This window comes from Petaurus breviceps, unplaced genomic scaffold, assembly GCF_028583685.1.
Source record: "Petaurus breviceps papuanus isolate PSGF00001 unplaced genomic scaffold, PetGlider_PUasm1.0 470, whole genome shotgun sequence".
Lineage (NCBI taxonomy): Eukaryota > Metazoa > Chordata > Mammalia > Diprotodontia > Petauridae > Petaurus > Petaurus breviceps.
In genome coordinates, this window is record NW_027186350.1 from 1000793 (window position 1) to 1026306 (window position 25514).

Here is a 25514-nt window from a genome sequence, read left to right on the forward strand (position 1 = left end):
ATACTCAAAATGCACACAGAGCATCTGGTTGGACCTTAGAAGACCTGAGTTCAAATCCTGACTCTGCCTACCTATACAGTCTTGGGCTTCTCAGGGCTCCTCTCTGAGACCCAGTTTGTGTCTCTATAAAATGAAGGAGGCTGGACTACAGTCCTGTTTAGCTCTAAATCTTTTGATCTTTGGAAAATGTTCAAAGCACTTTAGAATGGTGAGTGGAGGCTTCAGGGACCTGAAGTCTCTAATCAGGGGCATGAGTTCCTATCAAGGGACCAAAAAAAGTATTTCTCAAAGCATCTTAGTACCAGAAGGGTCCGAAGAGATGATCTCGGCCAACCACATTTTAGAGATGAGTAATTGGAACCTAAAATGACTTATTCAAGGTTACGTAGTGAGATTATGAGAGGCAGAGTCAAAATTGTACTACCTCAAGGCTTATTCTGATAAAAGTACTTTGTGAACTGAAAACACAGTGTGTATTTGGAACCATGATTTTATTGTATACACGCACAAGTAGGAGGTAAGAAAATCTATCAATCCAAATCAACAATTGTTCTGCAGATTAAAACCTCTTATTAAACAACTTACCTAAGGCCATACAATCAGTATATTTCAGAGGCAGAATTTAAGCTTTGATCTTTCTGACTACAGCTGTCACTTGCTAGTCACTGTACTACACTGCCTTTCTGAAAGCATTATAAATAATCACTTGAATGGGATATAAGGAAGCTCACTGGTGAACCCGAAGGGTACGTGTTTTATGAGGCACATGAAGATAGTGAGGGCATGGCTGCATTCAGTGGAGCTCCTGTGTTGTCCTTTGCATCCTTTGAGATGGGATGGCTGCCATGGGACACGAGCAGAAGATAAGGATGTGTTAAAACAAGCCAACATGAAATATCCCCTTACATGGATCCGGGTTTCTTTTCCTACTGGTTGTCCTCGAGGAGATGTGGGTTCCAAGGGTGGTGTTTGTCGGTTCTTTTCATCTTGCTGCTGCCCAGTGTTCTCCTCCTCCTCCGGACATCTACTCAGCTGTCCCTCGGAGTGCCTATCCAGAAACTGAGGCAGGGGATCTTCCTCAATGGAGATAATCCTCCGAAGAGGCCGGAGACCTGGCCCACTGGCCCCAGGATCCCCATCTGTGATCCCATTCAGGCCAATGGAGCTTCTCCTTCTTGGTATAGTGAACACATCTTCCTCCTCAGTTGACTGGCTATAGGGATGGGGCAGAAGAGAAGGTAGAGAAGGGGAGAGGGAGGGAAGCACACACATACAAATATATTAGTACAAGAAAATTTGGGGCTGGTCTGGCAAATGTGGGATTGGTGGGCTTAACTGATCTTCCCACACAGACTGGGGGAAAGAAAAGATGAGAATAACATTCACTGAATTATAGATTTACAGAACATAAGCTAGGGCAGAAACCACAGAGGGAACCTAACTTAATCTTTAGTCAAAGTATGTCCCTTCTGCAATAACCCTGACAGTGGGAAATTCCCTACCACATAAAAAAACTATCCATTCCATGTTTAGATAGTTCTAATTATTAGGAGGGTTTTTTTTTTCCTTCTCTCATGTTTAGTTAAAATCTGACCATAACTTCAAATTACTGATCCTAGTTGTGCTTCCTGGGGTCAAGAGAAGCAAGTCTACTCCATCTTCTAAATAATTCTGACAGTTCTAAGTGTATACTGGGTTAGTATCCTGGTGCCACTACTTATTAACTGAGTGACCTTGAGCAAGTCAGCCTCTCTGGGCCTCAGTTCCCTCATCTGTTAAATAAGTCATTAGGATGACCTACTCTTCTGTTTTTAAGCACTTTAATCATGAATAACTCCAGTAAAGCAGGTTACAAAACAAATCTACAAAAATCAACAACATTTCTATATAGCAATAACAAAATCCAGTAGGGAATAATAAAAAGGGAAGTCTGATTAAAAATAATTACAAAATGCATAAAGTATCTGGGAGTCAATTTAAACACAATCAATACCTGTAGAGATATAATTACAAAATGCTCCTTGAAGAATTAAACAAACAACTTTAACTGAAGGGATATTCAGTACTCATACATAGGCCATCCCATTATAATAAAAATGACAATATGCCAAAATTAGTTTATGAATTTAGTGCTATATCAATTAAAACACCAAGGGGATATTTTTACAGATATAGACAAGATAGTAACATTCATTTGGAGAAATGAAAGATTCATAAAATCAAGGGAAATATTTTTTAAAGTAGGAATAAAATGAGGAAATAAGTACTTCCAGACTTTAAACTATGTTACAAAAATGTAATTATTAAAAATATTTAGTACTGGTTAAAAAATAGAAAAGCAGGTCAATGGAATTGACTAGATGAGGAAGAAGCAGAAATAACTGAACTCAATAGTTCAGTGTTTGATAAACCTAAAAGATAAATTACTTAGAAAAAAATTCTTATTTGGCAAGAATCTCTAGGAAAGATGGCAAGCAACCTGGCATAAATTAGTTTTAGAACAACATCTTATACCACATACTACAACAAACTCAAAATGGATGTGACCTGAATCTTAAAAATGTCATATCATATGAAGTATACTATCCACCTCCACAGAAAGAACTGATGGTGATTGAAAACAGACTGAGGCATACTATTTTCACTTTCTTTCATTTTTTTTCTTTTATTTGAGTCTTCTTGTACAAAATGACTAAAATGGAAATATTTTACATAATTGTACACATACAACCTATATCTGATTGCTTACTGTCTCAGGGATGGAGGAAAGGGAGAGATGGAGGGAGGGAAGAATGAAGTTCAGAACTCAAAACTTTAAATAAAAATGTTTTAAAAAATTGGAAAAAATAAAGAACTAAATTTTAAAAAGATGTTATATCATAAAACAATGTGAACACAGCCAGATCAAAGACCTTACATATTTATGGGTAGGGGATGAATTATTTTTTTTTTTGTTTTTTGGGTTTGTTTGTTTTCGTTTTGTTTTTTTGGAGGGGGAAGGCAGGGCAGTTGGGGTTAAGTGACTTGCCCAAGGTCACACGGCTAGTAAGTGTTAAGTATCTGAGGCCTGATTTGAACTCAGGTCCTCCTGACTCCAGGGCCAGTGCTCTATTCACTAAGCCACTTAGCCCTGCCCTGCCCCCCCAGGGTTAACAAAGGATAAAGGCAATTACAAAAGATAAAGTAGATAATTTTGATTATATGAAATTGAAAACTTTTTTATGAATAAAATGAATGCAATGAGGATAAGAACAGAAGCTGTCAAGTGGGAAATTATCTGATAAAAGGTCTGATATCTACAATATGTAGGCAACTATCAGAAATACATAAGACACAAACTCATTTGATAAATGGCAAAGGATGAGAACAGTTCTCAAAAGAAGAATCGCAAAGTATTAACAAGCACATGAAACAATGCTCCACATCCCTGAAAATAAGTGAAATACAAATCAAAACAGCCTTGAGGTCTCATCCCCTGCTTTGCAAATTGGCAAAGATGACAAAAGATGAGACTGGTCAGTGCAGGAGATGGTGTAGAAAGGTGGGCAGGATGATGCACTATTTATTGGTGGGGTGGTGAATTGATCTAACCATTGTGGAAAGTAATTTAAAATAACATGAGAAAAGGGAAAGAAGGAAGGAAGGAAGGAAGGAAGGAAGGAAGGAAGGAAGGAAGGAAGGAAGGAAGGAAGGAAGGAAGGAAGGAAGGAAGGAAGGAAGGAAGGATGAGAGGGAGGGAGGAAGGAAGGAAGAGAGGGAGGGAGGGAGGAAGGAAGGAAGGGAGGGAGGGAGGGAGGAAGGAAGGAAGGGAGGGGAGAAGGAAGGATGGTTGAAAGGGAGGAAGGGAAGAAAGGGAAGGTAGGAAGGAAACAAGCATTTATTAAGTACCAACTATATGCCAAGCACAGGGCTAAGCACTTTCCAAATCTTATTCCATTTGATCCTCACAGCACTGTGGGAGGCAGTGTTATCCTCACTTTTCAGATGATACAAAGGCTGAGAGACTTACCCAAGATCACCTAGACTAGTGGTACCTATTAATATCATTTTAAAATGACTCCTTATCAAAAGATAAAGATAATTGAATGTATATAGTGTTTTAAAGCTTATAAAATGTTTTCTAGTTTGGGTCTCATGACCACCTTGTCAAGTACATGCTATAGGGATTATTATCCCTATTTTACAAATGAGGAAACTGAGGTTCAGGAAAAACATGAATTGGGTATTTCTGCCTCCAATGCACAGAACTCCACTTAATTGCCCCTAATACTAGTAGAAACCTTACTAATACTAGCACAAGCTTTCAGAGCATCCCTAGTGAGCAGGCTGGGGCTCTACTGTTTGGTAGCAGGACTATGAAGTAGAAGAGAAAAATAAAGGTTTCTGAATAATTAGCACTCTGAATAATCAGAAGCTTTGTTCTGTGTTGACATAATATTTGTAAAGTACTCAGCACAGTGCCCGGCATATAGCAGGTGCTATATAAATACTAGCTATTATTAACCCATCAGTCATTAAACATTTATTAATCACCTACTATGAGCCAGGCACTGTGCTAAGCACTGGGGTTACAAAAAGAGGGAGAAGATAGACCCTGCCCTCAAGGAGCTTACAAGCTAAACAAATATATACAAAGCAAACACATATATACAAAGCAAGCTATATACTAGACAAATAGGAAATAATTAACAGAGGGAGAGCCCTAGAAATAAGAAGAGTTAGGAAAGCCTGCCTATAGAAGCTGGGATTTTAGCTAGAACTTAAAAGAAACCAAAGAAGTCAAAAGTAGAGTAGAGGAAGGCACTGAAGACAGCCAGAGAAAATGCCTGGAGTGAGAAACGAGAGTGTCTGGTTCATGGAACAGCCAGGAGACCAATGTCACTGAATCACAGTGTCCAGGTGTGCAAGAAGACTGGGAAGGTAGAAAGGGGCAAGGTTATAAAGGGTACTGAAGGCCAAATATAAGATTTTGTGTTTGATCCTATAAGTAATATCAAGCCACTGGAGTTTATTGAATAGAGGGTAATATGATCAGATGTGTGCTTTAGGAAAATCATTTTAGCAGCTAAATGGAAGATGGATTGGACTTGTCTTAGGCACATCTACCAGCAGGCTGTTGTAGTAATCAAGACTTGAGCAGATAAGGGCCTGCAACAGAGTGGCGGCTGTGTCAGAAGAGAGAAGGGGACTTATTTGAGAGATGTTGCAAAAGGGAGATTGACAGGCGAGGCCTTTGCAACAGCTTAGATATGGTGCTTGAGAGACAATCAGGAATCCAGGTTGTGAGCCTGAGAGACTGGGAGGATGGAGTTGCCCTCTACAACTGGGAAGGTAGAATGAGTAGAGGATTTAGGTAGGAAAAGATCATTAGTTATTGCATTGTTTTGTGCCTGTGAGCTGGAAGTGGAGAAACCTCCTCTACCAGGGCATCCCAAAAATTATTCTGAAATTTTTAGTCTTAAGAAAGTTGCTTGGGTTACTCAGAGATTAAGTGATTTGCAATCAAGGGTCATGTATTCATTCATTATGTGTCTAAGGCAGGACTTAAGCCTAGGACTTCCTGACTCAGAGTTCTGTTCTTTTTGCACTATGACCACTCACGTTATTGGTATAGAAACAGAAGGCACTTTGGGGATGTGGTAGTAGGAAAAGCACTGGAGGCAGTGCCAAGGGATATGAGTTGTGAGTTCTGAACTACTTGTATCATATTAGGCAAGTCACTTTCTCTCTCGAGGTCACAATTTCCTCATTTGAAGAATTAAAGATAGGATTATAATTAATCAATGATTCCTATTACTCAGTGACTTATAATGTTGGATCTTTGAATTAAAAAAAATAGTTTGACAACTATTTCAATATTATTGATTCCTTTTGTAATCCTATTTTTTTTAATGAACTTAAAAAGTGTTATTCTGAGAACGGCAGCTAGGTGGTGCAGTAGATAGACGATCAGGCCTGGAGTGAGGAAGACTCCTCTCCCTGAGTTTAAATCTGGTCTCTTTTGGGTGCTAACTACACAAGCCTGGGTATATCACTTAAGCCCATTTACCTCAGTTTCCTCATCTATAAAATGAGCTGGAGAAGGAAATGTCAAACCACTGCAGTGTCTTTGTCAAGAAAGCTCCAAATGGGGTCACAAAGAATTGGACACAATTGAAATGACTGAACAGTAACATTTTGAGAATTGGTCCATAGGTTTCCTCAGACTGACAATGGGATCCATCACACACAAAAAGGTTAAGAACTCACGGACTAGATGGTTTTCAATGTTGCTGGCAGTGATGAAATCTTCTGATTCAATAATTCTGAAGAGGTGGGGTGGGGAATCCCTCTAGCCATGCAGCTCTGGGATGACCATTTGCACAAAAAAGACAAAAACAGGGCTGCACCTCTCAAAAATAAAACTATGAGAACAGATGACAAAAGGACCAAGAGTGTCTCCTGGGGATTTATGAGGAGCTCTAAGCTTAGGGCAGAGATAAAGTTGAACCCCTTGACTCCTACTCTGCCCTGGCCTGAAAATGGTAACCAACTAAGGCCATCCATGCAAAATTCAGTTTTGATTTGAGGGAGAGGTAACAGATTTCAGTTCTAGAATTGAACTTCATTATGCAGGCAGTGAATGTTCAGCTGCTTGGCACAAATCACAGTGTACCACAGGCAAGTAGGCAGGGGGGCTATTTTCTAGGCTGCCAAGTGGGTGGTTAGTTCTGAGAATGGAACATTAGTAACACCAAGATTCCATGTTATACACAGAAGTTCTGCTGGGCTCGGGGGGCAGTCTTGTGATTGAGAATGGTCCATGGGCCAAAGAGATGCTAGGTACTAACACTTAAAATCTGCATCTTATTTTTTTCTGTTCCCTTTCAGTTTATTCTCTCTGTAAGATTCCAGGTTGGGAGGGAAAGAGGGAAGGAGACAGACAGGAACACTGAGTATAACTGCTCTAGGCTAACCATGAGTCTCAGTGAGTAGAAGGAACACTAGAAGAAAAGCTAAGGCTGGCACTGGGAAGAGGGGCAGCTAGGGGGCCTACTAATAGTAATAGATAGAATGCTGGACTTGAAGACAGAAAATCCCGAGTTCAAATCCATCTACAGACACTAGCCGTGTGACTTTGGTCACAATCTCTTTCTGCCTCAGTTTCTCCATCTGCAAAACAGGGATAACAATAGCACCAACCAACCTCCTTGGGTTGTTGTAAGGATAAAATGAGATATTTGTAAAGTGCTTAAGTAAAAATATAAAGTGCAATATAAATGCTAGCTTAGTAGCAGTAGTAGTAGCAATAAATAATAATGATAAATGTAAATACAACCCAAACGGTTTGTGCCTTAGAGATTTATCATCAGCCTGAAGACATTTCTTGTTGCTCCTAGAAAGGATACCATGGGGATACCTTGCACGTAGAAAAAAAATATGGAATGAAGAAAGTGGGGGTATGTATGAAATTTAAACGTAAAATGTGGCACACTTTACTGGGAGTTAGAAAACTTGGGGTCTATTACTGACTCTGTCATGAACTAGGTGGGTAACTCTGGGCAAGTTACTTTATTTTCCTGGCCTTCAGTTTTCTCATCTGTAAAATTAGGGGGTTGGACTAAAGCAAGGGTTCTTCACTTTTTTTGTGTGGCATGAATTCTTTTGGCAGCCTGCAGAGGCCTATCTCAAATGAGATACAATTTCTAAAAAGGATTTAGAAAAGTGCTTGGCACTAAAAAGTGCCTTCTTTTCCCTCTCCTCTATGGATCCCTTTCCACAATAATTTTTTAAATGTGTAAAATAAAATGCGTAGGATTACAAAGAAAACCAATTAGATTGAAATACAGTAACGAACAAAAGTTAATGGGCTTCAGGTTAAGAGCCTGATTTGGACAAAGAAGATCTCTGAGATTCCTGTATTCTATGACTCAAGAACACCAAAGACAAAGAGGATGAGAGAGAAAAAATATGAAGGAGGGAAAGGATGTAACAGGGTGGGCAAGAAAATGAAAAAGGGATATCAGAGGTATATAATATATACACATAATATACAATATATGTATATTATGTAACATGTGATTATAAAATACACAGCAATTACAATTAATTATAAAAATAAATATATTATACTTGATACAATTATTTATATATTATATTTATAATATAAATTATAAATATATAATTATAAGATCAAATAATGTATAATGTATTTAAGGAAAAGAAGAAATAAGACCCCCTCCTGCCCCAGACACACACACACACACACACACACACATACAGCACATATACACACACACAAACACACTCAATCCTTTTTCTCCCACACCTGACATATAATATACATTACTACTAAAGATAACACCATCTACAACTTAGGGGGAAAAAATCAATGAGTAATCATATAGCTGATTCACAATAGTTTTAGTTAGACTATGCCTTAGATTGCAAGTGTCAGCACTCAGGAGATGAAGCCTATGCTTTGGAGAAATGAGTCCTGGCCTAAAAATGAAGGGATGTTGGTTTAATTATCAGTTACATGAACTTTAGTAAATGGCCTCATTTCCCTGGGCTTCAATTTCCTCATCAAACAAAGTGTTCGTTTTCCTCATCAAACAAAGACTAGATAATTGCTTAGATATCTACATTTTCTTAAAAACTTTGAAACTAAGATATAATTTGGTTGTAAAGCTATAAAAAAAAGCATATGGAAAATTCAAACATTTTCATTTGCTTATGGGCACTAATGGCTTTAGGAATAGGGTTAAGGAAATGGACCTATGTAATCTCTTTACCATAGACAAGTCTTCCTTGAGGAAACTTCTCCCTTGGAGTCAGACTGGCATCTTCTCTAGAATCTAAGAATTTTGGAAACCTGCCTGGACCACTGAAAGTGACTTGCCCATGATCACAAAGTTAATGTGTAAACACTATTAGTGAAGACAAAGCATCTTATTCAAAACAAACCTTTGAGTGAAGTGATTATTTTTCTACTATATTAATAATCAATTATTAAAATGGGGTTCAGGTCTTTCTTTTCCAATTTCTTCATTCAGGGACCAGCCATTCTAGGCCAGCCATCAGTCTCTGAAGGACATTATTGATTGATGAGATTGCACATATCCTCTTAGGAACATGTTCCTCCATCTTGGGCTCCTTCCTCTTGACTAGAAGACCTTACTTCTGTTTAGAATATAAACAGAATCTAATCTAGGAGAATTCCAGCTCCAAAGCACTGAGCTATGTTCCCCCCACCCTCTGGAGTTTAGGGTCACACAGCTCAAGAAAGAGAAAGACCACCAAAGTGGTTTGGGTGGAGATGGATTCCTTTGTCCAAACTGCTGGAGGCAGCTAGGTCTCAGGATTAATCCACTTTCTCAGCAGTTTGAGTGAAAGATTTTTATCCCCCCTCCTCATTGATATGCCCACCACCTCATTAATTATTCACCAATCAGAGTTGATTTCTCCTGTCAGGGGCATTCCCTGTCCAAAAAAAAGAAAACCTCTCAATTGGAGTGTTTGGTTATGGAGAAAAAACAATGGCCTTCCATTTATTATCAGCTAGCCTAATTAATAAATTGATTACTAATTACCCAGAAACTCTGTCTCTTGGGTTTTTATTCATCTCAGTTTGGTAACAACCATGAAGGGACCAGAGCTCTGCACCCCAGATTCTTAATCAGAAAACTCTCCTATCTTTCTGAGCCCCAGTGGAAAATTTGTCCACAAGCAGGAACTTTCTGTTAGAACTCTGATTTGAGTCTTCCTATTACTAGTGGGTAGATCTTTTCTGGGGAAGTTTATATGATTTATATCTGTTTTAAGTGTTGTTTTTCTAATATTCACTCTCAAAGGCAGCAAGGCTACCTCATGACCAAATACATTCTGTTGAAAGAGGTTTCCTCACATGTGCTATGGGGATAAATTGAGAGATAATTTGTGCACATACAATTATTGGGGTATCACCTGGGAAACTCGGTATTTTGGGGGTGTCCATCCACATGCCCCAATCTGTGTTAAAATAAACTGCATACCCTGAAAATTTCTTACAGGATTAGGGTTTCAAAAAGGAAACTGAGGCATTGCTGTGAGAATATAATTATCTAAAGTTATTGGCTGTCAGGTTTTTGGGAATACATATTAAAGGCTTTCCTTAAAGTAGAGGAAGTACTTTAGGTATTTTTATTCTGAGTGAAAAAGAAATTGCATTAAGCAGGAGAAGTAATTTTTATCTGAACTTTAATTCCTGTGTTCTGAGTTTGTATTTTGTGGTTTTTTGGCCCTGGGTGTTTATAGTCTGATTTGTAATATCAGATTCAATTATGGAGAGCTGAGGGAAGAGCTAGCCCAATAAAACTTTGCCTGAAGGCCTTCCTTTTGTTGTGTTACCTATGTTTAAAGTTTAAAGGGTAAAAGTAAAGAGAAAAATTTTTTTTAAATCACTCTTTTGATTGTGGCCAAAATCAAGAGGCAGGCAGAGAAGGGAAATGCTTCCCCCGATTTATAAAAGTTTATAGATTTGAAAGTACAATCAGAGAATGTTTTTTTTTTTTTGGGGGGGGGGGTGGTAGGAGGTAGGGTGACAACAGCAGCCACCTGCCTTCAGCTCTAAACTGCTAAGAGACAAGATCTCCCATAGAATCTATCTCAGTTCAGCATGGCTCTGAACCCAGCTATATAATTAAATAAAATTGAATTAAACCCCAACAAGGGCTGATGAAGGAAAAATTCTCACTTTATTATGTGTCTTGTACCTTTAATTTTAGAGAGCAGATCACCATCTCCATTGAGATTAATGGATAGTAACTTAAGCCACTAGGCCCATGGGAGTGGGTGGTGTCTTGAAACCTTAAGAAAGGATGCCCTAGTGATTTTTAAAATATACATAATAGGAGCCATCCGTAGCAAAAAGAGTGTGCCTAAAGAAATTCCCTTAGAAAAATTCATCATAGCATGGGATAAGGGAGAATTCCCCATTGAGCCAGGAATTTAAAAAAAAAAAAGCACCATGAACACAACTATAAAACACTTTTCCCATGAACACAGATCTAAACAATTGCAAAAATATTAATTGTTCATGGGTAAGCCGAGCCAATATAATAAAAATGACAATTCTATCTAAATAAATCCATTCTGTGCCATATCAATCAAACTACCAAAAATTATTTTATACAGCTAGAAAAAAATAATAAAATTCTTCCGGAAGAACAAAAGTTCAAGAATATCAAGGGAATCAATGAAAAAAAAATGTGAAAGAAGGTGGTCTAACTGTACCAGATCTCAAACTAAAAGCAATAATTGCCAAAACAATATGGCACTAGTTAAGAAATAGAGTGGTAGATCAGTGGAATAGATACAAATTACATGTGACCATAGTAATCTAGTATATCATAAACCCAAAGATTCAAGCTTTTGGAACAAAACCTCATTATTTGACAAAATTTCTGGGAAAACTGGAAAATGTTATTATGGAAACTTGGTATAGATCAACATCTCATACTGTATACTAAAATAAGGTAAAAATGGATACTTGATTTACACATAAAAGGTGATACCATAAGCAAATTAAAAGAGCATGGAATAGTTTATCTGTCAAATTTATGGATAAGGAAAGAATTTAGAACCAAAGAAAATACAGATAGTATTACAAAATGTAAAATAGATATTTTTAATTATACAATATTTAAAAGGTTTAACACAAACAAAACCAAAATAACTAAAATTGTAAGGAAAGCAAAAAAGCTGAGGAAATATTTGCAATAAATATCTCTGATAAATACCTCATTTCTCAAGTATATAGAGCACTCAATCAAATTTATAAAAATACAAGTCATTCCCCAATTGATAGTCAAAGAATATGAATAGGCAGTTTTCAGACAAAGAAATCAAAGCTATCTATAATTATATGGAAAAATGTTCTAAATTACTATTGACCAGAGGAATGCAAATTAAAACAACTCTAAGGTACCATCTCACACTTATCAGAGTGGCTAATATGACAAAAGAAAATGTTAGATGTTGAAGGGTATGTGAGAAAACTGGGACACTAATGAACTGTTGGTGGAGTTGTGAACTGATCCAACCATTTGGAGAACAATTTGGAACTATGTCTGAAAGACATTCAAACTGTGCATAGCCTTTGATCTAGCAATACCATTGCAAGGTCTATATCCCAAAGATATCCAAAAAAAGGGAAAAGGACCTATTTGTACAAAAATATTCATAGTAGCCCTTTTTGTGGTGGCTAAGAATTAACTGGGGAATGGCTAAACAAGGTATGGTATATGATTATAATGGAATATTATTGTGCTAAAAGAAATGGCAAGCAGCATGATTTCAGAAAAACCTGGACAATAACTAGAGTAAATAGTGAAATAAATAGTAGAGTGAAAATATGTTTTTTGTTGAAAATATTGTTTAAATAAGTGAATAATAAAATTAGATGGTTATATGCACGAAATGTGAAAATTGGGTTCAGAATTTTCTAAATGTAAAGGCATAAAGTTTGATCTAGTTCTTACTACCTGACCTGGTTATTAGCAAAGTCAAATTAAGATTCTATTAAGATTCATTTTTTTTTAAAGCAATTGGGGTTAAGTAACTTGCTCAAGGTTACATGGCCAGTTATTTCTGGGTGTGGTGCTAAGTATCTGAGCCCCGACTCAATCCCATGTCTCCCCACTCTGGGGCCGGCGCTCTTACTCACTGTGCCACCTGGCCACCCCAAGATTCATTTTAATAAATGATTTTGACAGAGAAGGAAATCCATAAGAAATTGTTCTTAAGACCCATTCATTCCAGAACACCTAAGAGGAGAAATCACTAGGGGACCAGGGAACTGCATCAGGAGATGTTTTCAGAAACCTGATAGCTGGATGAGATGAGATGTCGGAGCCATAAGATATGATGGACCAATGAAATGGACAATTTTACTTTTTTACTATTTACTTCTTCCCTATCTGCCTTTTTTTCCTGTAAGGTCAGCTTGCCAAAGAGGACTATTCCCAATGGCATATGTCAATGTATCAATCTCTCTCCTTCCTCTCACATTGTTTCTCATCATAAGCCCTATAGTTAAAAACCCTTGATGAAGCATTTGTCACATCAATTAGTGTTTCACTGAGGAAACTGTGTCTCTCAAAAGAATCAAAGGGGCATTGAGAGAAGTGATTATTTTTCTATTATATTAATGACCAATTATTAGATTGGGTTCCAGGTTTTTTCTTTTCCTATTTCCTCATTCAGGGACCAGCCTGTAAATCAATCTCTGAAAGATATTGCTGACAGATAAGACTGGCCAAATCCTCTGAGAAGATACTCCTCTATCTTGGGCCAGACCCCACCCAACTAGACCTTACTTCTGTTTAAAGTGTAAACAAAATCTAATCTAGGTGAATTTGATCTCCAAAGCTTTGAGCTATGCTTCCTCAACTCCTCAGTTCAAGAATCACCCAGTTCAAGAAGGAAAAAACCAACCAGAGTCAGCAGGGTAGAGATGGAGTCCTCTGTCCAGATTGCAGAAGGTGGCTGAGTCTCATGATCAAGTCACTTTCTCAACATGGGGAGCTGAAAACTTATAGCCTATCTCCTATTAATATGCCTAACCCCCTCATTAATTGTTCACCAGTCTGGGTTGATTTCTTCTGACAGAGGCATTCCCTATCAAAAAATATTTAAGGTATTCAGTGTCTCTATTAGGGTTTGGTTTTTTTTTTTGGTTTTTGCTTATGGAGAGAAATCACTGACCATCAATTTATTGATTATCAGTTAGCCTAATTAATAAATTGGTTATTAATTACACAGAAACTTTGTCTCTCAGGCTTTTCATTCATCTCACCTTCAAAACAATTCTGATGATTCTATTGTTGACATTCTAACTAATGAATTTATAATTGCTCCTTCTTGCTTCTAAACATTAACTGCTGTTTATCTTTCATTCAGACAGTCTCGCACTGGAGGAACAGTAGGTATGAAGGAAATAATCATGATGATGATGATGATGATGATGATAATGGCTAGCATTTATATAGAACTTTAAGAGTGCAAAGCACTTCTGAAATATCTCATTTGATTCTCACAATAACCCTGTAAGCTAGGTGCTGTCATTATCTCCATTTTTACAGATAAGGAAAATGAAGCAGACAGATATTAAGTGACTTGCTCAGGGTCACACAACTGGTAAGCATCTGAGGCCTGATTTGAACTCAGATCTTCTTGATTCCATGTCTAAGATTATAGTCACTGTGTCCTCTAGCTATGCCACCTCACTGGGGAAATACATTTCCATTCATTGGTGTCTAAACATTTTTTAAGTATCCAATGGAAATCTCAAAAGGCAATGTGATATAACCTGAGAGAGAGGATGATCCAGGTTGAAGTCCCACCTCATTTACTGATTGTGTGACCCTGGGTTGAATAACTCTGCTTCTTAACTGTTCTATATTAATAAAGCTAGTTTCCTCATTGGTAGCTCCATGTGTGGATGAAATCAAAGGTGTGGACCAATTTTTTTTCTTTAAATAGCACCTTCCACTAAGCAATTAGGTCCTGATCAGTGAGAATAATGAATCCATGAATGTTATTATTCTCATTTGAACTCTGTATTTCCATTGAGCTGGAGTCAATTACCATTGTTTTACATAATCATAACCTCAAATAATGGTAATATGAATACATGTGATTACTTTTCACTATTCACACTAATTAGAAATTGCTGTAATCTCCTGGTATCTCATCTTGGTGCAGTGTTGACCCTGGGTTCTTGAAGGCTATGCCAACTGCACACAAGTTCTATTAAGTCCTATGAAAGATGTTTCAAAGGCTCTGAGTGTGGATATGATGATGGGCTATGTGCCTCTTCATTTGGAGACCAACCTTGTTAAGTTTTGAGAGGGTTGTCATCAGAAAGTTGGTCACCAAGTGATAACTTTATCTTTTTTCTTTTCATAGCAATTCATGAAGGCTATCTTTTAAGGCATAGAGGGGTTATGTTCTTCTGCACAATACCCATCACCAGTAACAGAGGCAAACTTGCAACATGGTAAACTTGTCCATACTGAAGCTCAGATATGTGCACATGTATGAAAGGAACATGTAATGGCTCAATACTTATCAATGGGAACCTGTCAGTTTTTCTTCAGTCAATTAACACTCACTGAAAATAGAGTCAAAGATGTTTGGTCCAAAGTTCTAATTTATGGGCTGGATGAGTGAGGACCCTATTGCATCATTTCTACTTTACACAGTTGTGCTTTTATAGAATAATATTCATAGCATGTGGTGGCCAGAAAGGACCACAGAGTAAGTATTTTTAAGTTTGTATATGTGTGTAAAATGCTTTTTAAATCTTAAAGCACTATATAAATGTCATTATGATTATCATTGTATTGTATTTTTTTTTCTCATCTAAGTTTATGAACTCCCTGAAATTTATCCAAGGATCTGGGTCTGTGGATCCCAGGTTAAGAACTTCTACCTTCGAAAATATTTAATTTAAAACTTTTAATAATAATGATAATTTTGAGTAATTAAGTACATCTAACTGGGAGAACAAAAGTCTAAGGGGTGGGGAGTGAAGTGAGGACCCAAGAACAGTTCAAGTGTTAGAAAGGCTGTCTCAAGGAAGAGAAATTAAGCTTTCTTACTTAGTCCCTAGGAGCAATGGGTGGAAGGCACAGAGATAGATTTCATTTAGACAAAAGGAAAAATTTCCTAACAATTAGAGGCGGCCCAAAGTGGAGATATCCAGTTTCTCTTCACTGGAGGTCTCCAAGTGCTTGTTGGGCTAGTTACAGAGAAGATTACAGTTTAGGCACAGGTTAGACTCAATGGCTTCTGAGGCGCCTTCCAACCAATAAAATCTGAAATGTTGAGCCTTGTATACAGCCTTGCTCAAATTAGGCACTTAGGAAATGTTTATTAAGGGGCATCATAAACCCCTCTCCTTTTCTTGCCTTTTTTTTTTTTTTTTTGCTTTTTGGAGGGGGGAAGGTAGGGCAATTGGGATTAAGTGACTTGCCCAAGGTCACACTGCTAGTTTTGTGTTAAGTGAACATCTGAGGCTGGATTTGAACTCAGGTCCTCCTGAGTTCAGGGCCAGTTCTCTATTCACTGAGCCACCTAGCCGCCCCTAACCCCTCTCCTTTTCCAAGTGATAAAACTGAGGCCCTGAGAGATGAGGTAATTTGTCCTACATCGTACAACCAGTTAGTGGCAGAGCGGAAACTAGAATCCAATGTTCTGGATTCTAGGATTCTGCTCCATTAGATTGGCTCCGCACTGGATGATTCCTCATAATTTAGAACACTCAAGCTAAATTGTTTCCTTCTGTCTCTCTGTATTTCACTTTGCTCTTCTATGTGACTGAGAAAAAAGCTTTGGCAAAAAAAAAAAAAAGTCATTGGTTAGCTTCCTTTGTGGATAAGCAATGAGCCAACCCTTCAGGGAATCAAGTTCAGTCACACTGTATGCCAGTAGCAGCAAAATAGGTTACCTTTGAGTTAATTAAAGATGACTCACTGGAATTATCTGTCATGCCCTTGCCCTGCTCTCACTTTCAAGAAGTTCAGAATTGGAGATTCCATTCAGTTATTTAATGAACCTCCTCCTTTCCTTTGCCCTCCCTTTAATGATTGAACACAGTCTTTTGTCTGACATATGATAGAGCTTCAGTCAAGTGCAATTTCTAATCTGCTTTATTTCTCCTACTTCTTACTTTCTTGTAAAAAGTTAGGGTTCATATGGGTTCATTTAGATTGAAAACCTTACAGTTTGAATCCAATTCTTACATTTTACAGATGAACAAACTGTAGCTCAGAGAAATGAAGGCATTAACCCAAGGCCAGATAGCTAGTAAATAACAGAGACAGGTTTCAAATCAAGGTCTTTTGACTCCAGATCTGAATCATTTTCCATTCCACTGGGCTAGAGTTTGGTTTCACGTTCTGTCTAAGACTGGCGGTCCTGAGCAAGTAAGTAATTTAAGGCTTATCTGTAAAAGGGAGATGATATCTGGCCTGCTTACATTGCACAGGGTTATTATGTTATTGTTATTACTGTTAAGACACAGAGTCCAAGGCTAGAAGACTCCTCAGAGATCAGAGGATCCCACTCCTTTATTCTACTGACCAGGAAATCGAGGGTCTGAGAGATTAAGTGATTTTCTCAAGGATATATAGGTGAGAAAGTAAGCAGAATAAGACTTTGAACTTCAGTCCTCTGATGCTGATTCCATTCTCTTTCAGGTCTATCAACCACACTGTGTTTTGGATAGAGCACTAGCCTTGGACTCAGGAAGAGTTGAGTTTAAATATAGCCTCAGACACTTACTGGCTGTGCAATACTGAGTAATAATAACAACAGCTGACATTTCTATAGTGCTTACTTTACAATAATCATCTCATTTAATCGTTACAACCCTGGGAGGTAGGTTAAGTGACTTAATCTGTCTGCCTCAGTTCCTTCATCTGTTAAATGGAGATAATTATGGCACATACTTCTCAGGGTTGTTGTGAGGGTAAAATTATAAAGTATTTTGCATATCTTATCGTACCATATAAGTGCTGGTCATGATGATGATGATGATGATATTGATATAATGATGATGATAAACTGTTGTTGTTCTTACTTTGGGGGACAGAGTGAGGCTGATGACTTTGTACAGCTCTGCCTCACTTAATTCCAGTTCAGGAGCAAGTCAAGATGTCATTCTTGTGATGTCATTGGTCTTCTTCGAGAGCCAAGTATGAATAATATCAATATTATAAACTAAAATATTACAAAAAGGTATGCTACTACGTTGGTCTAAACACAGGCTCCCTCAAACTGAAGCAGCATTTCAAATAAGATCTTGATGAAAGTTTTTTTTAAAGTTCTGGAAAATAACAGTGATGATAGGTTGCAGTCAGGTTTTATGCAAGACAGATTTTCTGGAAGGGAAGGCGAACTTCAGGTCAAGAAAATACTATTATTATTCTCTTAGATCTCTTTCCTCCTCCTTCCCCTAGCTTCTCTACCCTGTTTTCTGCCTCCTCTTTCTTTTCTTGTCCCTAATTCTTCTTTCTTTCTCCATTCCCCACATCTTTTCCCATTAGATACTTGGTTTTGATACTTGCATCATCATTATATCCTTCCCTCACAATCCTGTCTCCAGGATAAACTCATCATCATGGAGATTGAGTCAGCTTTGGTGATCACACTTCATGGATAACTCAGTTGCTTCTACCTCTCATTGAAGGGCTGAAAGGCAGAGAAAAACTCCTCCCACAGCCCGCCTTTATAGATGGTTCACAATCCCAGCAATCTCTTCATTTGCCACCAGTTGCTCTGTTTGGTTTTGACTCCATCACCATCATCATACCCCTGTTCTGGGTACTCTCTGCCTTTTCTTTCCCCATTAGATTATAAGCTCCTTTGACCAACTTTGATAGACTCGACTCTTAGCAATGCAGGGTTATAAGACAACTCCAAAAGACTCATGATGGAGAGAGATGTCTACATTCAGAGAAAGAAGTAGAAAGAACAGAGTTTGAATGCAGATTGAAGCAAACTACCTGCTCTCTTTCTTTTTCTGTTTGGTTTTGTTTCCTCTTTCCCACTGTTTATTCCATCCACTATAATCCTTCTTTATAACCTGACTAATGTCTAATGTGAAAGTATCTGCAGATACTATACTTGATTGCATGCTGCCATGGCAGGGGGAGGGGGGCGGGGAAGAGGGAGAAGAGGGAAGGGGAGAAAATTTGAAACTCAAGGGATTGTGGAACTGAATCTTGTAAACTAAAAGTAAACAAAGAAATTAATAAAGACAAAAAAAAATTTAATTAAAAAAGTGCAAAAAAAAAAAGATTATAAGCTCCTTGAGGCCAGGGACTATCTTTCTTTTTATTTGTATCCCCAGTGCTCAGCACAGTGTCTAGCACATCACAGATATTCTATAGATCTTTATCATATTGTATTGCATCATATTCCCCTATGTAGTTGCCTCATTGTCTATCTTCTTCTCCAACATGAAAGACAGAGTATGACTATTAAAAAGCATGGCTAGATTCTTGCTCAGGATTCAAGGAAGTCTTCAAGGAACAACAGGAGGAAGTAGCAGCCAAAATCCTATGCAACAGCATCATGGATACCTACTTATTCACTGGGTTGGATAGGTGATCAGTTGTCTCTGCTAGCCACCTTTCTACCCTGAATGTCAGTCATGTAATTCTGAGTGGGCAACAGCATTGACGATCAGAGGAAAGGAATAATTACAGGTGGTAAACAGTGCCATACCACTAGAGAACTAGTCTATTATAATGATAATGACAATGGTATCCTGGCTTACATTTAAAATGTAACACATATAATATTTTAAGATATTATATCTTAACCACAGTTCACATTTACAATTACAAAATCACTTTATATGTGTTATCTTAATTGATCCTCATCATCAACTTTGTGATCTATGTGGGGCAGGCATTATTATTCCCATTTTATATCTGACAAAACTAAGGCCCAGAAAAGCTAATTCAATTCAATTTGAACAAATATTTTAAATGTTCAAAACACGTTCCAAATTCTGGGAATAAATACAAAGACAAAAATGACATAATACTTGCTTTCAAGGAGCTTATATACTAGTAGGCTTTGAAGTGTAAGATATACTGATTTATAAGGTTGGAAGAATAGTAGGATCATTTACTTATAAATAGAAGACATCTTTTAGGGGTCATTTAGTTCCCTCCATTTGTACATGAGTTCCAGAGAGTTTAAATGGGTCACCCAAATTCGTAGAGCTAGTAAATTGCAAAGTCAGGCTATGAACTCTTGTCTTCTGACCTAAAATCCAGTATTCTTTCCACTATACAACACTAGGCATTTAGTTCAGTTCCATCATTTTCCAGATGAAAAACAATGAAGACCATTGAATTTATGTGACTGGGACCAGGATTCCTCCATTTTCATACATCGTGCTTACCGTCTAGGGATACCTTTTCCATCCACATATTTTCCTATGATAGAGCCAGATCTTTGCTTCCAGCTTGCTTTTGATGTGGTTGCTGCTTTATCTTTCTGTGGAAACAAAGAAAGATCTTGAGGTCAGAGCCTTTGAGTTTGTCTCAAACTCCTGAAAGCATTTCCTCTATTTCAGATCTGGCCCTATGGCCTACTATGAAGTAGACTGTACTTGTCCTAACAGCCCTCTTTTCTATTTTTCTTTCCCGTTTTAATATATTCTTCAATACTAGACCTCCTGTCCTCATGCCAGTTCTTCATTCCTGTCACCCTATCACATAAATTCATTTATAATATGGACAGTTAGAAAGTATTAGCATTTTAAGGAGGGTAGGAGAGAACATGATCCTTAACCCAAAGGAATGATTTTCCTGGCTTGGGACTTAGGAGACCATGATTGGTGAGACAACAGTCATTTCTGCCAAAATAGCTCACCATTAGAATTGTTTATAGAAACTGACAAAAAGAGAGACAGAAGACTAAAGATCTTCATTCCAGTAAGAAAAGACAGCAAGGAGAATTTATAGTGACCTATACTGATGTCAGGATTCTTGTCATTTTACCATAGTCAAGTAGCTTTTTTTCAAAGTGTAGGATGGTCTCCCTACTAAAAGAGAATGTAAAGGTACTCAAGGAATGCCTTTTTGCTCTTCATGCTGTCATGCCTAATGAAGTGTTCCTTTTATAAAAAGGAAAGAAAGGCCTAGAGATTTAAAAAGAAGAAAAAGTATTGGAAGAGAATAATCTGTATCAAAAGGTTAGGAGATGGGGAAGAAAAGGAGAAAAAGGGAAGGCTTCCTAAAATAAGAATTATGCACAAGAAGTAAAATAATAGCAACTCCAAAGACTAAGACACTAAGAGTCTCAATGAAGTAACAATGTGATGGATTAGCAGCTGAAAAGCTAATCCCTAACCTTGTGTGCTCAGTCAGCATCACCTCCCACACCAACCCAACATTCTGGTAGGGCAACATAAATTAAACCACCATTTTGTGGCAGAAAGCAGCAGACCTCAACACTGCCTTCCACTCCACTATGAGGAGGTGGGGATATAGGAAGATGGAGGTGTGCTGTACCTAGGACTGCAGCAAGCTGTTCTTTAGCAGGACTCAGCCATAGAACTAGAGGGACCAGGATAATAACACCAATGTGTATGTGTGTGTTTGTGTGTGGCTGCTCCAGGGTTGAAGGAAAGGTGATTGGTGTCTAATGGGGACCAATTCTCTGCACCCCCAGAAATCACTGGGCAAAGGGACAGAGTTCCAATGAAAAGTATATTCCGCAACATAGGAAGAAGCTGAGACAGCTTTGAGGCCCAACCCTTAGGAATCTGCCTCAAAGGGGAAGGAGTCAGAAAGTAAGCAATAGGAGAATAAAAGGGGAAAAAATGACTGAACTTACCTAAGCTTTTAGGAGGAAGACAACAACACAAGAAGATCAATGAACAGGGAAGACATTAGTAGCAGAAGGGAAGATGACCTCCAGATCATCCAAATGAGTAAAAACACCTTTAAATAAATATTTCATGACAAAGGAAAATGAATTCTGTACATTTCCAAGAGGATATGGATCACCAGCAGGATATTCCCAAATGGTTCAAGAGAGAATAAGAATCATGAAAATAAAATTTTCAACCTGTATAGCAGAAACAACTGACAAAATAGAAAATTTTGAATCCATTGTGACAATTTTCTTCAAAGATACAAAGACATAACAATTAGGAATACAAGTATACATAAGATAAAGTCAATTTGGAGTAAGAGAAGTAAAAAGCAAAAATGTTAAAAGAACACAGGTTCTATTTATAAGTAAAACATTGATCTTGAAGACAGGATACACAGAAATATTTAAGAGACACACATCTTCTTGAAAAACATAAGTCAAAAGACCTGAACATTGTAATGTGGGAAATGATGCAAGAAAGCTGACCAGAACTTCTGATTTTCTTTAGGAATTAGTTGCTGGGATGGACAAAATGGATCATTGAGGAGGAAGTGGCCACTCTATCTTATAATTTGGTATAGAAAAGGAAAAGAAAGACAAGAATAGCTTGACATGCACCCTAGGTTTTTGGAAAACAAATTTAAAAGAATTCAGCAAAAAGTGAGGAGGATACTATCAACAAAATTAGATAAGGGAAATCAACTTAGGAAAGATCAGAAACTCTGAAGAAGGAAATTCTTAAGAAAATGAGAAACTATTCATAACTTAGATTTTTAAAAAGATATCTATGGAGAGGCAGTAGGGGCATGTCAGGAAGAATGAATGAAAAACCTTGGTATGTACTACAAGAATAGTATCAGGAAGTCTAAAGCCCAGAATTGAATTATAGTTTTTTTAAAGTTATGTTGTTTTTTTTTTTAAAGGAAGAATCAAAGAAGGGAAAGAACTCCTACTCAAGTACAGGGGAAAATAGTAATGGAACTTTTGAAAGAAGCAAGAATTAATTATAATTGTGCTTCTATTTTCTCTTTGGAAATAAAATTTTGCACTGGAAAGACCAGAACAAAAATGGCTAATGGCTAAGCTAAATCCAAGATAAATAAAGAGATAGCCCTTAAGGGGTTCAAGTCACGAAACCCAGACAAACTACCTTAAAGGATACTGAAAGAAATGCTGGATTTAACTGTTGAGTTACTGTCAATGACCTTTGAAAAATCATGAAGAAATGGAAGATGTCAACAGAACTGAAAGGGGTAGGAAGACAGTAGTCTACAACTATAAGCTTTTTAACTTGACTGATTTGTGGTAAAATTTACAATATATTACCAAAGGGATGTTAAGTGAATACCTAGAGAAGGATCACAAAGAGACACAGATTTGTTCCCTAAAATCCCCTCAAAAATTCCCATGCTGCTGTGGTAGTACCTACCACTATGCCGGTTCCTGTCCTCATCTACCATTTTGTGGCATAAAAGGTACAGAAACCAATTCTGCCTTCTATTCCATCATATGCAGGAGATGGAGATACAGGAAAGTGGGAGCATGTTCAGCTGGGGGGCTAGAGAAAGGTAGACAGCAGGGTTCAATAACAGACCTAAAAAATTATTTAGGGGAGCTCTCCTGACTCCCAGACCTATGTACGTAGCTGATATCATCAGCTACTTACTGGTCATTTCCAACTGGAGGTCCCATAGACATCTCCAACTCAGTATTTTCAAGGCAGAAATCATTATCTTTCTACTTGAATCCTCCCCTCTTTTTAACTTCACTTAGTTTAATTGAGGGTACCACCATCCTGCCAGTCACCCAGGTTCACATCTTTGACGTTTCCTTCCCTGATATTTCCCATACCCAATCAGTTACTAACACCTGTTGCATCTATATCCATATCTCCATTTCAGGCCACATACTCCTTCCCCTCCTTCAAGTTCTTTTTATTTCTCACCTGAATTATTTAGTTTTTCCTTTTTTTTGGAAGGAGGAGGGCAGCAATTGGGGTTAAGTGACTTGCCCAAGGTCACATGACTAGGAAGTGTTAAGTGTCTGAGGCCAGATCTGAACTCAGGTCCTCCTGACTCCAGGGCTGGTGCTCTATTCACTGTGCCACCTAGCCACCCCTTCTTACCTGAATTATTGCAATAGCCTTTTAAATTATCTCCCTGCCCACTCCCCCCGCCCCATACCCTCCAGCCCCTCATCCACATGACTGTCCAGTTTATATCCCTCAAGCCCAGGTCATAGTTCTCCCCTTCTCAAGAAACTTCTGTGCCTCCCTAAAGTTTCTAGGATGGATTTATAAGCTCTTCTGTTTGATACATAAATATCTTTGCCATCTGAATCTAGCCTAACCCTCTAGAATTTTTGCCTATTACTTTCCCTTTGTGCACTCAGTTTTCCAACCATAATGTGTTACTGTAGCAAGTGGAGACAGCTGGTGATGCCTTCCATAGAAATGCTGGGCCTAGAGTCAGGAAGACTTGAGTTCGAATGTGACCTAAATATTTACTAGCTGATGTGACCCTAATTTGAGAATGCTGATAGCGCCTACCTTGCAGAGCTGTCATGAGGGCCAAATGAGATCCTATGTAAAAAGCACATAGCATAGTGCCCGGCCCATAGCAGGTGCTTAACCAATGCTCTTCCCCATATCTGACAAGCCGTCTCCTTCCTGTGTGATTTTCCACAGGTTTCACCATCCTCCAACATTGTGTTCATGGCTCTAATGCTCTCCTTCCTCAGTCCACTCAGAATTCTCAATTCAGCTTAAAAGTCCTGCCCAATCTAGTAGCCTTTTCCCTGAAATTTGTTACTGCTGTTTAGTCATTTCAATTGTGTCCAATTCTTTGTTGACCCCATTTGGGGTTTTCTTGGCAAAGATCCTGGAGTGATTTGCCATTTTCTTCTCCAGCTCATTTTACAGATGAGGATACTGAGACAAATGGATTTCAGTGACTTGCCCAGAGTCACACAGCTGGTGATTGAACTCATGAAAATTAGTCTCCCTGTTAGAATGTCAGACCCAGAATTCTATGTACTGTGCCACCTAGCTGCCCATTACTGTGTATTTAATTTGTATGTATTTATGTGTGTACATATATGTATATACACACATATACATACAGACATATGCATACATATGTGTATATACACACATATATGTATAGATGTATATATACACTTATCTATACACATTGGAAAGCTCCTTAAGGATAATGATTATTTCATTTTTATTTTTGCATCTCTAGTCAGTACCTGGCATATCATGGACATTTAAAAATTTCTTGAATGAATGCACTAGGAATTTTTAGCTTGGAATAGGAAAATAAAAGGCTGAGGAGGGAAATGAGAGATGTCTTCAAGTCTGTGAAGGCTCTCCCATAGAAGAGACACTAGATTTGTTCTGCTTAGCCCCAGAGGGCAGACAGCATGGACAGAAGATTCAGAGATACATGTTTAGACAACAACTTCCTAATGGGTGGAGCTATCCCAGCTCCTTCAGAGTCTGGGGGTTCCTTCTTACTAGATGTCTTTAAAAGACCGAGTCACCATTTGTTGGAGATGTTGTTCGGAGGGGTTGTTGGTGAGGCATGGTTGGGAGTAGATGGTCTCTTAACTTCTTTCTATCCCACAGATTCTGTGTTTCTTGTTCTAGTCTCATTTTTCAGTGTCACTGGGACCTCGGGCAATTTCCTTGACCCATCTGAACTTGTTTCTTCATCTAAAAAGGGGTGGGAGGTCAGGGAAGGTGATAGTGCTAGATGAACCAACTTCACTCAGAAATCAGATGATTTCCTTAGCAAAGACTTTGCAAAGTCCATTCTTGGTGAAGCAAAGAGTGGCTACATGACCTCTGAGGTGCCTGAGATTGGGTAGCCTTCTCATTGTGTCAACTGTTAATAGTAAGACTTTAGGTGTGAGACTGGAAAGGTATTTTTGGTCAAGTTGCCCTTCCCTCTAAAATCACATACATATAAATATCAGTCTGTCTTTTCTACTGATAAAAGCTTTCCTCCCCTCATCTCCAAATTCCAACATAAATGAAAAAGGGGGAAATTTCAGCTAGTCACTTAACCTTTATTCTGCTTCCTTCC

The 25514-nt window shown here is 38.0% G+C and overlaps 1 protein-coding gene across 1 annotated transcript in view; it reads right to left on the reverse strand.

The window, feature by feature from the left end:
• The window catches only part of CRACR2A (calcium release activated channel regulator 2A), a 186599-nt gene that overhangs the window by 32770 nt on the left and 128315 nt on the right, over positions 1 to 25514 (reverse strand). Inside the window, exons 11-12 of the mRNA XM_069101435.1 lie at positions 19943 to 20037; positions 907 to 1213 (exon numbers count right to left, since the gene is read on the reverse strand). Of these exons, the coding sequence (XP_068957536.1) occupies positions 907 to 1213; positions 19943 to 20037 (402 nt within the window). The remainder of the gene's footprint in view (positions 1 to 906; positions 1214 to 19942; positions 20038 to 25514) is intronic.